This window comes from Cyrtonyx montezumae, unplaced genomic scaffold (assembly GCF_038088225.1).
Source record: "Cyrtonyx montezumae isolate F1298 unplaced genomic scaffold, pur_monq_1.0 scaffold_0, whole genome shotgun sequence".
Taxonomy (NCBI): Eukaryota; Metazoa; Chordata; class Aves; order Galliformes; family Odontophoridae; genus Cyrtonyx; species Cyrtonyx montezumae.
In genome coordinates, this window is record NW_027071824.1 from 9488962 (window position 1) to 9504138 (window position 15177).

A 15177-nucleotide genomic window follows, 5' to 3' on the forward strand; every position below is an offset into this window, starting at 1 on the left:
TACCCTCAAAAGTCTGATTTTCAATTCAATGTTTGGGGACAAAAGTAAAAAATGAAAGGAGAGAACAGATGGTGGATACCAGAAGCATCAGAAGAAACACCAAGTTCCTTTTATAATAATCTTTTGTGTTGCTGTGTCACAAGAGTGACTTGTATTCTTGCTCTACAAATTGTAAATCCTTAGCATTACAAAAGGCATTTTAACTGAGTAGAACGAAGTATAATTCTTCTAAGTCACATTTTTTGTAGTTAAATAAATAGCATTTCCAAATAAAGGTACTTCTTTGTTAAAGAACAGTAGGAATTTGGATTGAATAGTGATAGTGATTTCTTTCTCAGCAGAAGCAAAAAACAAAACCTGGTAATGCAGTCATCCAGGCTGTAAGAAAATGGATCTTCTAAAACACTCTTCTGTGCAAACTTTACATGCACTGCATGCAGCTACCTGAGTAAATTCAATTGCCTGTATTGAAAGATGTGGGGTATATATAGGCACTACCATGGTACACACATTTATATGCTGTCAAACACTCAGATCCTCTGAGTGTCCAATCAGTTTATTATGGTTGGCTTATGCATGCCTGTCAGAAAACCTGAAAAAATGAAGCATCTGTTTATAAAACTATTTATGTAATATATGAGTCTGTATATTCTCGACCCTCAAAGTGGGCTGGCAGCCTTTAGTGAAGAAGAACTTGCATCAGGAAATCCAACTTACATTTACCAATGATTCTAAAGACCGAATGGACTTGAAGACTTGTTTACCTACAGTGCCAGCATTAACCCAGTTCTATTTAGACTGAGAAAGTCCTACTGATAGCATGCTGAAGGTCTCTGTCATATTAGGAACTGCTTTCATGGTACTTTTCTTAATACTTACTACCACTGTTTGGGTCTCCAGGACAGCTTTATACTGGCACCTGTTTTCTGATCTATGGAAAATTATTTGCTCACATTGGCAGAAAATGCTAGAAATCTGCCTAAAAAAGCTTGAAGATGGTTGTAAAGTAGCACTCTGATTGCAAGGAACTATGTTTTAAAAACACTGCTGTTCTCTTCCTGTTAAAGCAATGGTTTGTGTTGTTTGTCTCAGCTTTTAAAGTATGGGTGAATATTTGTTCATTGTGTAACTGTCTGCATTCTTGAGCATTTTCAGTTCCCTTGCATAAGAGATGTTCTAAACTGCTCGGTGAGAGTGTACTGCAGGCTGGAATTTAAGTTACATGCAAAGGGGCAGAACTGATTTCAGACTACAAGTGCCTATTTATATGCAATGGAACAGAGGGAAACCTGAATTCTGAACTGGGCAGTGGAAAAGCAAAAGTTGGAAGGTTTATTGTTTTATTGTTGCCTAAGTTCATAAATAATAAGACTGTATAGAAAGAAAAAAAAAAGAATTAGGTTATACATTTTAAAGTCTGGCCCTCTGAATGACTGACATGGATTAATACTTGTTTGTTAGATGGGGCTAATGAAGTATCAGATAGAGATGAGAGCAGCAAGATGGAGAATCTGTGTTCTGGTTAACAGGGTGAAACTGTGCGCTACCACATACTGGAAGTTGAGCTTTGTAATGACAAAAAAAAAGGAATTGATTTTGAACTGATGCTAAGGATTCAGTTCAGTTCCATGACTGAAAACCTCAACAAGAGGGTAGAGAAAGAAGGAAGTGCTCGTTTATACGTACAGCAATACTGACAGTGCCTTGATTGATTCAGACTCAGTCTGGAGCTCTCAAAATGTAGGAATATTTTGTTGTGATGTGCAGAAAATCCTGTGTGGAGTACACTGCCTTTACTTCAAGGCATGAAATCATCGATCCTGGTGATTTTGCTGTATGAATGCAAAAGCAGGCACTTCAGACTGATCACAAATCTGTCTGGGTGTCATTTAAGCTTTGGATATCCATCTTAAAAGAAAACAATACAGCATGCTCAAATACTGATGTGTAATAGTAGTGTGAACTTCCTCTAAAAGTTGACTTTTTTTTAATCAAAAATCAGAGGAGATGGTTGGTAGGTAAAAAGGACTTGAGAAAAGACGTGGAACGATGACTGCAACGTCGCTTTCAGCACTTGCTAAGAAAGCAGCAAAAATGCAAAGCTGTAGAAATGTGTACTAAAAGAACAGGAAAAGAAGTAAAGAATTGGAAGGGTTACTGACAACATGGTTAATCCAAAGCTCTTGAGAGGATCAGGAATTTGCTGTGAAAGTCAGAAACCACAGCAGTGGGGGAAAAAAGTGATCAGAACACACTGCAGTTAACATGTTATGCAAATGCATAACCAGAGATAAAGGTGTTGCTGTGCCTTTGGAAATCCCTAATCATGGAGGGAAGGTAATGAAGGATTGCAATCTTCAAAAGAAAAAAGCTTTGTGCAGGGAAAAATAAGGATGAGAAGTCTGGCCTACACAGCAGTGCTGTTAAGTACTGTCCTGTAACAATCAGACTCTGCACAGGCAATTCTGCTTTCTCAGGGTGGAGGCAATCTGCAACAGCTGTTAAGTACAGTACTGTAAACATCGGTGATGTCCAGAGATCCCTTTAAAGGTAGGCTGGCTTTCCCTGGTATATGGTGAGGCTGCAGGCAAAAAATTCTCCAGTAGTAACACCTTTCCAAAGTTAAAGTATGCCTTCCTGCCTGGGGGCTGCTTATGTGGGTTAATATTTACTGCAGCTGCTAGCTAAGTCTGATCCTATTAAACTCTGACAATTAAAACTGTCAGCCAACTGAAAAGCCACACTGACTGGCCATTCAGCCAGGAACTGGAGGCCCAGAATAGAACACCAAAGACAATAAGAGACAACCCTTTAACCTTACTAAGCATCAAACTAAGAGGTGGAAGACAGCACTGAGCACAAGTGCATTTTGATACTATATACAGCTGGGATTTGTCAGGTGGCTTATGCAAAATTAAGACATGGCAAATTGTGATGAAAATATCATACAGAATTGAAAGGAGCTGTTCTTCTAAAGCATCAGTTTTATTTAACCAGGTCAGCTCAGAGTATCTTCCTTCCTGTTACATAATATCTGATATGATTTTAAGAAGTGCTTTTACTACTGTAAGGAGGAACAGCTTGAAATTGTGGAGAGCAAATACTTTCAAGGGATAACTAGGCAGTGTATCTTCTCCTAAGGGATTTGATTAACTACATTTTCTTGTTTTCTGGGGCATGTTGCAGAATATGCTCAGGCAGCTTCCCTTCTGTCGTGAATGATACTAGTTTTACTGTCTTGAAACATCCATCCTAAAACAGCTTTGGGCTACTCTACAACTAGAAAACACAGCTGATCTTCAAGCACAAGCTTGGTTTCCCATCTTTCAGCTACTTCCCATTAAGACTGTGCACTTCTGTCTAATAATAACACTAAGCTTCTTTTCTTTTGTGAATGTGACTTTGAGTACTGTTGGCAAGTATGGTCCAAGCTCTTTGGCTGGCTGGTCCAGGGTATTCCTTATGTAAATTACTTTAATAGCAGTTACATTACAGCCAAAGTAGATCTCCACAGCTCTGTCCTACCTGATAACCTAGTAAAGCCAAAGAGCTTAATGCAGTCTGAAGTCACTGACTGTTTTGCACCTAGCATTATCTCTTTCGATTTGCAGTGAAGTAGCCTTCAAGTCAGTTGAGCACCCTTTTGCTATCTGTAGTCTTTTTTCTCCCTCTAAGCATAGCCAGTGTCCAGCCAGACTAGGTTTCCTGAATAACCAATCCACCACTTTAGAAAAAGGCTACACCTTTCTCTGCAGTGAAATAAAGCATTTAATGCACTGTTGGTCTTATGTACAATGACACTTTCTAGTATCCATTTACTTATCAATGTGGTCCTACAGCTACGTCATAAAATCAGAGACTTAAACCTGTAGAAAGCTCACATTAGTACTGGAATTGATGTGTTCTTCTTTTAGCAAACAGTAAAAATACTGGAAATGAGGTTATTAGAACTATAAGAGCCTAGAAGTCTCATTATGCCTCAGTGTTCCTTAAGATTGCATTTTCTGACTTATTACACGTTAATATGTGATGGTACTGTAACTAACGGTAACTCCACAAGCATATAAGCTGCACGTGCAAATGGGATTTAGTTATTTCAAATCAGTGCTTACTAAAAAAACATCTAACAGTCTGGAATCCTTTACCTTAAACATTACACTAATGTGAGCAGGATTTTCTAGGTATTTCAGAATTCAGAAGCCACTCATTATCAAATGGGGATCTAGGTTATTTATAAATAGATTTTTACTTTCTAAAAACATTACAGATGGTCACAGTTGTTGACCAGAGCATGCAGACAAGCTTCTTCACTTTACAGATGTTCAGTCGGTTTACAAGTTCTGGAGCTATATTGGATCAAGAGTAACTCGGTAAAAAAAGAATATCTATGATCATTTTATAAAACAAAACTTTTATTTATCAGAGGTTGATATGAGCAACTAGTTCCAGCACTAACAGCCAAGTACCTGGAGAATTCATGATTTGACTTCTGTTTCTTCTACTTGAGGTAGCGTATCCCACACTGGTTGCTGGATGTGTTCAGGTACTTTCTCTATCCTAGTCTAGTAGGGAAGCAAGGAAACAATTTATTATAGCAACTAGTTAACATCTAACTCCTACACTCTGTTTATTTTGGTTTCAGATATTTATTGGATTAGAAGTGCCACCTAGTGACGTTTTTTAAGTAATACAGCCTCCTCCTAATAGTAAAAATGGTCTTAACAAAACTGTATGTGTTTCCTCAACTTCAAAAGACTTCAGGAATTATTAGTACTCGCATCTGGACTTAATTGGTTAACAGCATGTTAACACATTAACAGAGCAGTTAATAACATGAGATGGAAACTTACCTTTTTTACTTCCATGGCAACCCCTTCGGGTAGGTTTCGTTCAACATACTCTAAGTACACTGCAGCAGTACTGCCCGTTAGGTGTTTTAACTAAAACAGAAGTAATGTGTTTTTTAATGGTGGACTATTACTAATACTTCAAACAGAATACGAGAAAGAAGGAGTTTGCTCTGGCTTCTCTAGTTTTTGCAGTGGGTCCAAGCAAATTTCGTGCACAACTGTGTATACTGTGTGCTCACGTGTATGGATTAGGATAGAAATGGTGGCCCTTAATACTGCAGGTATCAGATCAAACTGCAGGTTATGCAAGAACTCATAGCTTTTTTATACCTTCAAAATTCAAGCTGGATAGAAAATAACCCAACTCCAGAACTCTATAATATTCTTGATTTTCTAGTTTCCCTTGGAAAGTACAAGTTGTGCTTATGGTCTGTGGGCAGCCATCAGCACTGCTCCACTGTCTGAGGACTGAGGGCAGAGACACATTTTACTAAGCACTGTACAACTGCACTGTAATAGAGCCAGAGGCCACAAAATTCTGGCAGTAAACCTTTCTTCTAAGAAAGTCAACCACAGCTGCATTCTAAACCATCTATAAGTCTTCGTCACCAGCCGCAGAGCTGGTGGTTTGCACACACTTCCTTTCTGGTATTTCTCCCCTTACAATTTTAGTTTGTCACATGATGTTGCATAGGGCAAAAGCGTTTCCAATTAATCAGGCAAACTCATGGAGAACAGAACTAGCAATGACCTGCAGCACCTTCCCTTCCTTAAGGAAGTTCTTAGCCCACAGATTAGTGGAAATCGAGAGCGTAAAACATAAAGGTAACTGTGATATCTCCCTTATTCTCAAATCATTCTTTTATACACTGGTCAAAATCAGCCTTGTAGGCAAAAATTAGATAGGGGATACATTCAGAATAATTTGTGCTACCTTTGATGTACCTAGGTCAGCTCTCTTCTACTACATTCCCAGCACTCATCTCCCCTGACTAACTGAATCAATATTTCTTCCTTTAACATCTTTCTTACCTCCAAACACAAGTAATGCGTTCTCATTTCATACTGAACTCTGTGCTTCTTGTAAATGTGTACAGATTTTAAAAGGGTAAGTCGTTCTATCGTCTTTGGAGGTCTATCTCTGTACAAAGAACAAAGAGAAAATGTTGTAATATTGAATTTTATATAAATAACATTAGTATAAATGATCTGAGATTATGGTGAAATCTCTGTTCTTATCTAACATTCAGAAGATCCACAAGGCAGCAGGTGGTACTGGTACAGTTTCTTATTAATGCTACAGCACTGATGGCTGTAACAAAGAGTACTCCTGGTATCCTTCACGCAGTTAACATACAGCCTCACTACGGCAGCGCTGCGAGTCGCACTGCTTCTGCTTTCTTATCACCACGCTACCATCTAGGAAGTGTTAGATTTATAATCTGAGAAGGAAAGTCAGATTACACTCATTTCTTCTGAAAAAGGAAATACTTGTGAGCACAGAACTTGCGATTGAGTAGATCATGTAAAAAGCATCTGACACTACATCATGCTAGAGACAGGTTACTTACACTTTTTCAACAGTTATGCCAAGTTCTTTAGCTGCAAGCACTGCAAAGAATTCATAGCTGTCCAACACAGCTTTATCATGGCCTTTAACTAAAAGGGACAGCCTCCGGTACAGTATTTCTGGTTCATCTGAAACAGACACCTGCATTTTTAAAGAAAAGGTCAGTGTTATAACTCCACATTCTTCTTTATTAATCCAATCACTACATATCTTCTCAGCCTGTGTGCCCCGTTTGTAAAAGAGGAAAAACACACACACACACACTGTTGGCTGCTCATTTGATATTTACCTGCAGGATGGTAACTGTATTAATCTCTACCAATAATGCTTCATCTTATCGTCCATGGTAAGCGTGAAGGGAAACCTAACTTCTGAATAGTCAGGAGAATTTATCAATCAAAAATGGAAAGGGAATGCCAGCTAAAAGGACAAACTTGCAAAGGCAAGAATAAAACTTGTTAAAGCAAGTCTGGAGCAGCACTATAAGCATTTTAAATAAAAGTGTGAAAATACCTGACATTTTCAAACCCTTCTTGGATATCATTATGGTCAGGTACAAGAACTGTCACTTTCCTAAAATAAGGCTATTTAAATTTACCAGTCTTCCCCAGGCATATTATCCTTTCTATCTGTCCAGGTTACAAGTCTGTGACTTTTGAGTTACAATTTTATGACTCTCAGTTTGAGCATTCATTTCTAATGGCCTGGGCTCACTGTTCATCTGAAAAGCCCTACTTTACTCTCATGCAGTTCAGAGCAATAACTCCAGCATGCAGCAGATGTGGCAGGAAGGCTGGGTTTGTGTTGTGGTTGAACCTGGCAAACAGCTCAGCACCACAAGGTTTTCACTCACTGCCCTCTCCCAGTGGAGAATGAACTGGGGGGAAACGAGATGCCCTATGGCATGGAATATTCTTTTGATCAGTTTAGGTCAGCTGCCCTGGTTCTGCCCTATCCCTGTGCCCCCCAGGCCCCCTGCTGGCAGAGCAGTACGAGAAGTTGAGAAACTGTACAGTGCTGCTCAGCAGTAACTAAAGCACTGGTGTGTTATCAACATGGTTCTTCTCCTAAAGCCAAAACACAGACACTATGAAGGAGGAAAGCAACAAAGAGGCTACTGTGAGCTACAGGAATCATGCTGAAAATAAAATCTCAAATAGCAATAATCTAAACTGTGTCTTACTCTAAGGCCAATTTGACATCATCAAGACTTAAAAAATAAGTAAGTAAATAAATAAAAAAATAAGCTGAAATAGAGGGATTTACTTCTCTCTATTCTCCTCATAATTATGATGACATACAATATCCTGTTCTATGAAACACTTACCAGAGGATTAATCTTAGGCTCCTGAGCAGGAACATGGGATCCAGAGAATCGTACTCCCACCAAGTCAAAGTTGCTACATTTATGGTAAAGGGGAGAGCATAAAATAAATGCTGATACTGCACTTTTTGAGGGAGTGTAAAGGAAAAGTTGAAGGGAGGAGGCTCTTTTAAACTTACGGAAGAAAACATTGCTTCTGCGTAATTCTGCTCGCACAGATGACTGGAAAAGACGATCCCTGTATAAAACAAATGGTCAAATTACTTTTTTTTTAATTCTCTGGAAAGTAGCTAGCTAATAACATAGGTTTATCAAAGGTTACTTTTATGAGCAACAGAGCACAACGCATTCCTTAACAGCAATTTGTCAAACTCTAAAGCTTGCTCCATTGGAAAACACAGGAAAACAGGAGCATGGAATTACCTACAATGGAGTAATAAAACTAACAACAAGGCCCCTCCACACATACACAAATCTCACAAGGCAAAGCAACAAGCAATCATCAAATGAAAACAACCAACAGAAATCCCACACATTAGAAAAATAATACAATGGTATGCAGCTATTATTAACCAGGCACACAAATAACAAAGCAACTCTTTATTAGAAAATACATTTTGTGTGGTATCAGATACCATTTTTATATATAGTAATGTTTTCTCTATAGTTTACTTTGACAGCACAGTGAAACCTCCTTAGATAAACATAAGTGAGACTTTCTGCTGTAAAAGCAGTTGAGAAGTGTCCTATGTCATCACCTGTCATCATGTCAGAGAAGACATGCCCCTAACTGTAGAAGTCAGCATTCAGCAAAGGGCTTACATTGTGTATGTGAGCACATGGCACAGAACCTACATGGATGACAAAGGGGAAATTACAGAGTGGGCAGTCATCAGGTAAGCAAAATGCTGTAACAGACAGGTCAAAGAAATAATCAAGAATTGCATCACTGCTTTGTTTTTATCCACACAACAGTCTCTGCTATATAGTCTATTACCTTATCTACCTGGCCTTAGAGAATAGATAAGTTATTTGCAGGCAAAGATGCCTTTAGGATGTGCTTTAGGACACATAAGCTACAGCCCTTGTACAACAGACAAATAAAATAGAACATGAAGCAGTAAAGCCCCACCCCACATACCAAACTCTAGTCTTAATAGCACTGCATGATTGTGTATATTATCCAAACAACACACAGACCCCTTTTGTCACTAGTACTGCAACTATGCACTGAATCTGAAGTTCCTGTGAAACTAAAATTAAAGAGCTCTTTGCAAATCTGAATAAAGCAATATGTGGAGTATCCCACATAACAAAGACGACACTCAGCACTAAAATGCTTCAGCAGCTTCTTTTGCTATCTGACTTAAATACCTGATGCCCTCTTGGTAATGGCTGTCATAAAATGTAGAAGAGACAATCAAAACAATATCAATTTGAAACACTTCCTCCTACAAAAGGTCACTCCTTCCCAGTGCCAATCAGCCTGGGTTTGTTGGAGGAGATCCTGGAGCATGCAGGAGATGGGTGCCTGCAAGGGGAGCAAGTCCACAAGCCAGCACAAGCACACAGGAGAAGAGTTTGGGGCTTCAGAAACACAAAGGGAAACAGATCACAATAAAATTCTCTCAACGTGCGAGAAGACAATTGCTTTTAAAAGCCTACAATAGCAGAAACGCCACTACTTTTTATTTGAAGAGATCTCCCGGTTTTCACGCTGTAGGTTCAAGACCAGAAGCTGTAAGAGCAGAAGCGAGCTCGGTACCAGACCTCCCGATCCCCGTCACCTCCCCCTTACAAACAGAGCAACGGTCACGACAACAGTTACAAAACAAGGCGTTCCGGAGCCCCGACACGCTTGGCGGCGGGCAGAAGCGCGGCCCCAAGCCACGGCACTCTAACCCGCAGTCAAAGGGACACCGCTGAGCAGAACCAGCCGCAGGAAACATCCCCACCTGGCACAGCCTCCTCCACACGCACCGCGCCGCCATCTTGCCTCCCGCCAGCGCAGCGCGACCCGGAAGCAGAGCGCGGCCTCATCCGCCTCCTTCCGCTCCTCGGTGTCCTGGCCATACGGAAGAGCGCCCCCCGCAGGCGGGGAGGAGCCGCGGCCCCACCAGGCGCGCACTGCGGCACTGGCGGGCAGGGCCGCGCGCGGGGGGGGGGTGGGGGCGGGGCGCCGCAGCCGGGCCGAGCCGAGCGCGGGCTGTTCTGAGAGGCCCCAAAGAGCCGGCCCTGCCCGCCAGGGCTCTGCCGCCTGTCACACGCGTTCCCTGCTGACAGCAGGACCTGAAACCAGCACAGATCACAGGCTGTATGAAACGCATCGATATTTTTATTTTGTCACTTCCTCTGCCGCCTAAAATTAACAGTTTTTTTTTTTTGCTTTTTGCTTTTTTACACTAAAGCGCCTAAAATATGTACAACCGTCTTCTAATAAAATAACAGTTAAATACTGAAAATAAGATTTTTTTCTCATAAAATACGTTTTTCTGTATGTACAGGTTTTAGCAAAGAGGACCGAGTTGAACAGTGAACAGTTTTTCCATCATCAACCATAAGAAAACAGCTTGTCTGAAACAAAACTGTCCCACATATGTACAAAGAGAACAACATGTGTTTAACAGCAGCCAGTGCCTCACTCAGGGAAGGCCGTGGAGGCCCAAACCGTGTGCTGCGTGAGAAATATGCTTCTTTTTTCCTTTGTGAATGGTTTCTTTGGTTGCTGTACGATGGCCGAACAGTACAACGGCAGCTGATTGGTATGACAGAACCAGGCACATAGACACACGTGTATGGGTATATCCACGCCAGGTGTAGCACAGGTACCCACCCAGCTGTTGCTGGAAAGGTTTCACTGTAGATTCATTAGCTGCTCTTCAGAATGGAGCCCACAAGTTCCTACTGTACTTCATTCCATTCTTCAAGCAGAACTCACGCTTCCATGGCCATTTTTGCTTACACACAGCTTTCTTCCCACCACCAAGAAGGGAACCTGAAAATGTTTCCATTTGACCAAGATAGCAGCTTTTCTCAGAAAGATCCTTGAAATTCAAAATGATACAGGTTTGGAAGAGAAAGCAGGCTCTATGCAGACTGTTGTGCCACAGTCCCCTAGAAGACAACCTGAGTCACAAGAGCTCCCGCTTTACAAACACTAAGACTTATGCAGGCTACAAGATTTACCATCAGGGGATTTAGCTGGCAGCATACAGCTGAGTATTCAGCCAGCTGAACCTGGGTTGCATGGGCCCTGTGAAAGTGATTTGTCACAGCATGGGCAGAACTGCTTTGGGAGCATGCTGACAGACAGTTCAGGAAAGGAAAGAAGGCTGGTGCCTCATCTCCTGAAACACACAGGCACAGTAATTGAGAACATCATCCATTCCATAGCAATGGGAGCAAAATCCCACCTTCTGGTCAAAACTATCTAAAAAGTCTCTGAACCCCCAGAGGCAACTAGAACAAACCAACACAGACAGGAACTTCACTAACCTGAAATTGAGAAGTGACTGCTGTTCTCCCGAAGGGTTGTTCTTTACTAAACATTTTATGCGAAGTAAAAACTTCATGTCATTTGTATTTGTGTATTTGGCTTCGACAGAGAAGTCACATCTCTGCTAGTGAGCCCCACTGGTTTTGAAATTGTGGTCCAGTACTCCTATACAAAGGTACTGTGGTTTACCCTCACTTTGCATAGTTACACAAAAAAGACAGACAGTAGAAAATAAGATCCTCCATCTCCAAGCCCACTTCAAATGTTAGAAATGTGGCAAAAAGACCTCAAAAAAAAAAAAAAAAAAAAAAAAAAGCCAAAACACACCCATAAAAAAACTGGAAACTGGAAGATCTGAAATCATTCTTACAAAATATTTTATAAAATTAGCAACACTCCTCCACTGTGCAAGAGTCACAAGAAAATCAGTGCTACTACCTGTGAAAGTTCAAAAGTCAGTGCTCGTGTTCTGTAAATAAAGGCCCATTCAGTCTACCTCAAATTCTTCCTATGGTTCTACATTTGCTAAAGATTTTGAAAGGTACAGTTATTTTGAGATTTTATTGAAGTAGAAAACCAAATCCAAATTTATATGAGAGGATTTAGACATCAGGTGGGTAGAGCTGAGCCTGAAAGAGGAGAAACAGTAATTAAACAGCAACGTCATCTCACCTTTGGAGTATGTTTTACGAAGGAAACAACACTGAATTTGATGTAACGAGGCAGCCTGAAAATGGCACAAGAACATTACACGCGTAGGGATAATAACTAACATATGCTGAAGGCATATACTCCATCAATCTCTGTTCCACAGGCAAGAATGCCTCCCTGTATTTGCCTATTAAGAGAATAAGCTCCTGCATTGCTCAAAAATAGGTACCTAAAAATCACTGAGATGGCTATTCAACAGTGTGATTTATTGTCACATCAAAATATATTTCCAGTGCAACCTGATTGCCCAGGCAGTGTTCTTGTTCCCATCAGTTGATGTGAACCACAGCGCAATCATCTCTCTTCAGTCCTTGAATTAGGTCATTTTAAAATCAGCAGATCAAAGCCTTGTTAGAAATGAAGCTCTAAAATGTACAGTGTAACCAAAGCTTTTACGAACTGCCTAACATATATGCATTAAGGCAAGACAGAACTGAAAAAGTACTGTGATACTAAAGATGATACAGTCAATCCCGTATTTATTTCAAAGTTAAAGCAGATTTTTTTTCTCTACTTCCCTTAAAATGACAGCACAAAGAAAAAGAACCATAATCATCTCCTTAATAAAGATGACATTTAGTTTCTAGAAGATGCTGGAAGTGATCCAGTGCAGGCAAAAAATTAAATTAAATTAAAAAATCCACCAGAAGTGTGTGAAGATATCCTTGTAAGTAGGGCAAAGTGAAACCTGGAAGAGTTAAAGACTAAAGATCCTGCCGAGGGAAATGACAGCAGAACCGTGAACCTCTCCGATTAGTGGCCTTGGAAAATACCAGCAAAATAAGCCCAGATAAAACACCTTATAAGAATATTTGTACCAAGTATTTATTTCCCCCCAAAAAACACAAATTAATAAAAAAGGGGAAAAAAAAGCATATTTCTTTTCTGGACCTGGATAAAAGAATTATCATTTTTCATCAGGTAGTTTACAATCAGTGGGGAATAAACGAACAGTCCAGGTTCCCTGACTGATGCGTTCAGGGTGTGCTCAGTAGCTGTCTTTATCAAACAACTTTATTTACAACTCAGCATCATCCTGCAGTAGATCTGCATCTTCATCATCCAATAAAAGGTCAGCATCCATGACTTCATTCTCTTCCATGACGCCACCTAGCTCCTGAACAACATCGTCATCGATGTCGCCGACATTTCCAACGTGTTTAACCAAACTCATATGATCCAGAGGGATCAAACTATGCCCAGCTGGCCCAGTAGTTCTCACAATAGTGGCTGCCATTTCTGCTGCCACTGCAGCTTTCTGAGCCTTCTGCCTTTGCTGTTCTTCTTGTCTGTGTGTCTTCATATGAGCATTGCGGCTTTTGATTTTGAAAAATACTCTAAAATTTTAAAGGAAAAAAAAATCAGATAAAAGTACATTGCTTTTGATGAAGGGAGCCAAAAAACACTCAACAACCTATCAGTACATTTGCCTCCTTGTCCTGAAATAGAAGTCTGCAATGCCATGGTGAGAATTTCAGGGACAGACTACCAGATTTGTACATCCTGTCAGCATCAGAACGGCTTACTTTGACTCTGCTGAAGCTATTTTGCAGTTCCCGCAACTGCTTCAGTATCTATGCACATCCTAAATCTGCCTGAGCTTAGTTTCACTATATTCTTACACAAAAGTCAGAAAGTGAAGGCATCTCACGTTAAGAGTGGACAAACTCAAGCAAAGAAATAGAGAAAGTTACCACACCCATGCCATGCAAGTCTGTAATGAAGCAGGAAACTGCAGTGTCGCATGTAGGAACTCTAATGGGGAAGTAAATTCAGGAATATTAGATTAAATGCTGCAGGGGAGGCATCCAAACTGTCATGCAAACCTCCAAACTGTCATGCAAAACCTCTGAAGAATTTGGTAAGAGAACATGACATCTTATGGGGAAACTGTTCTTTCGAGACCATGAGAGCAACACAGTTTGTTGCAACACTATTCATTTGAAATGTAAATAGGCAAATGTGGTGCAGTACTGCAGACAGTTATATTCACTTACCTGCCACACTCCTTACAAGGAAAAATTGTTGTTGGGTCGGTCTCACCACTTGTTGTGCTGTGGGCAGGTGAGCTCTTGATGGAGCAGTACCCGCTCTGTGTGCCAGATTTCTGCTTCGTGCCTGCAATGGTGCATCGTGGCTTTGTCACCTGATTTGTACCTCCATGGATGCGAGCGTGGCCATTTAGTGCTTGTCGGGAACTGAACACCTGATGGGGAGCACAGTGGAGAGAAGTAAAAATAAAAGTCAAGACAGACTGCATTGGAACAGGAACTGCATTAAGAAGTACACCAAATGCAGGTTATAAAAAACAAACGTACGTGTCAGAAACGCACACAGACAATTTTCCTGTTCAAATGTTGCTTGCTCTCAGCTATTTCCCATTAGAATTAAACTAACTTAGTCACAATAAAGGAAAATCAATGAGCTATCTTATTATTATAGTTATTTAATAAGAAGGTGATCGGGGCTGGTACTATATAGCACTTCTCATCCCTACATCATACAATTTTATGGACAGGTCAGCACACTGCCTTACTGAATGATAAGGGATTTCAAAGCAGACAAAATCATTCATCCAAAGATATTCTGCAGGCATCACTGGCCAGGAATAACCTAAACATCCAATTTCCAAAAATCACTGTATGTTAAGATACAAAGCCCCTGCTATTATTTGAAGACATCAAACACACATACAGCACCACAGTTTGGCATTTCACAGATGAAAGAAGATGAAGAAAGTGAAAGACTCTGAAGGGTAGGCAGGTCTATAGGTCCAACAAGAGGGATAGCTGGTGGGTCAGGAGACTTCTGCATTTCCCTTTCTTCCTTTCTGTCTTCTTCAATCTCCTCATCTTCCTCTAACACTTCCTCTTCTCCACTTGTCTGAAACAGATGGAGCATTTAGGAAATACTAAGAATATGGTGAAGTACAGACACTAGTGGACAGCAGCACATGGCCAAGACTGCTTCCAGGGTTCACAGTTTTTCCCCATTCTGGCTGAAATTCTGGTTTCGCTGAAGCTACCACTCCTACACAGATAAATTATAGGTAATGATGCTTCACCGCTGCACTCAAAATGCCCTCTAACTATAGTACAGAGCTGTGGCTCCAGAAGCCTAGAGATGCCACGGTGCAATACTCCCCACCACTTTTAGGATGGTGATGTACACTATAGTCACCGTTTAATTAAATGATTTCCCTTGAAATAAATAAATCCATCATGCC

At 40.6% G+C, this 15177-nt stretch overlaps 2 protein-coding genes across 5 annotated transcripts in view; both read right to left on the reverse strand.

The window, feature by feature from the left end:
• Window positions 1-4429: 4429 nt before the first annotated feature.
• Window positions 4430-9742, reverse strand: MRPS10 (mitochondrial ribosomal protein S10). Its single transcript, XM_065750774.1, has 7 exons — window positions 9700-9742; window positions 7924-7982; window positions 7748-7820; window positions 6422-6561; window positions 5883-5991; window positions 4851-4940; window positions 4430-4562 (listed from the first exon to the last, which is right to left on the reverse strand). Exons 1-7 carry the CDS (start codon window positions 9733-9735, stop codon window positions 4476-4478), a joined length of 594 nt encoding a protein of 197 aa, XP_065606846.1. The 5' UTR covers window positions 9736-9742; the 3' UTR covers window positions 4430-4475.
• Window positions 9743-11562: 1820 nt separating this feature from the next.
• The window catches only part of TRERF1 (transcriptional regulating factor 1), a 98374-nt gene continuing 94759 nt past the window's right edge, over window positions 11563-15177 (reverse strand). For 3 of the 4 annotated variants that reach the window (XM_065751692.1, XM_065751947.1, XM_065751779.1), the window contains 3 exons: window positions 14646-14834; window positions 13949-14157; window positions 11563-13288 (listed from right to left, as the gene is read on the reverse strand). In XM_065751692.1, coding sequence (XP_065607764.1) covers window positions 12970-13288; window positions 13949-14157; window positions 14646-14834 — 717 coding nt within the window. In that variant the 3' untranslated portion in view covers window positions 11563-12969. The remainder of the gene's footprint in view (window positions 13289-13948; window positions 14158-14645; window positions 14835-15177) is intronic. The other variant, XM_065751861.1, reaches the window with a different exon arrangement.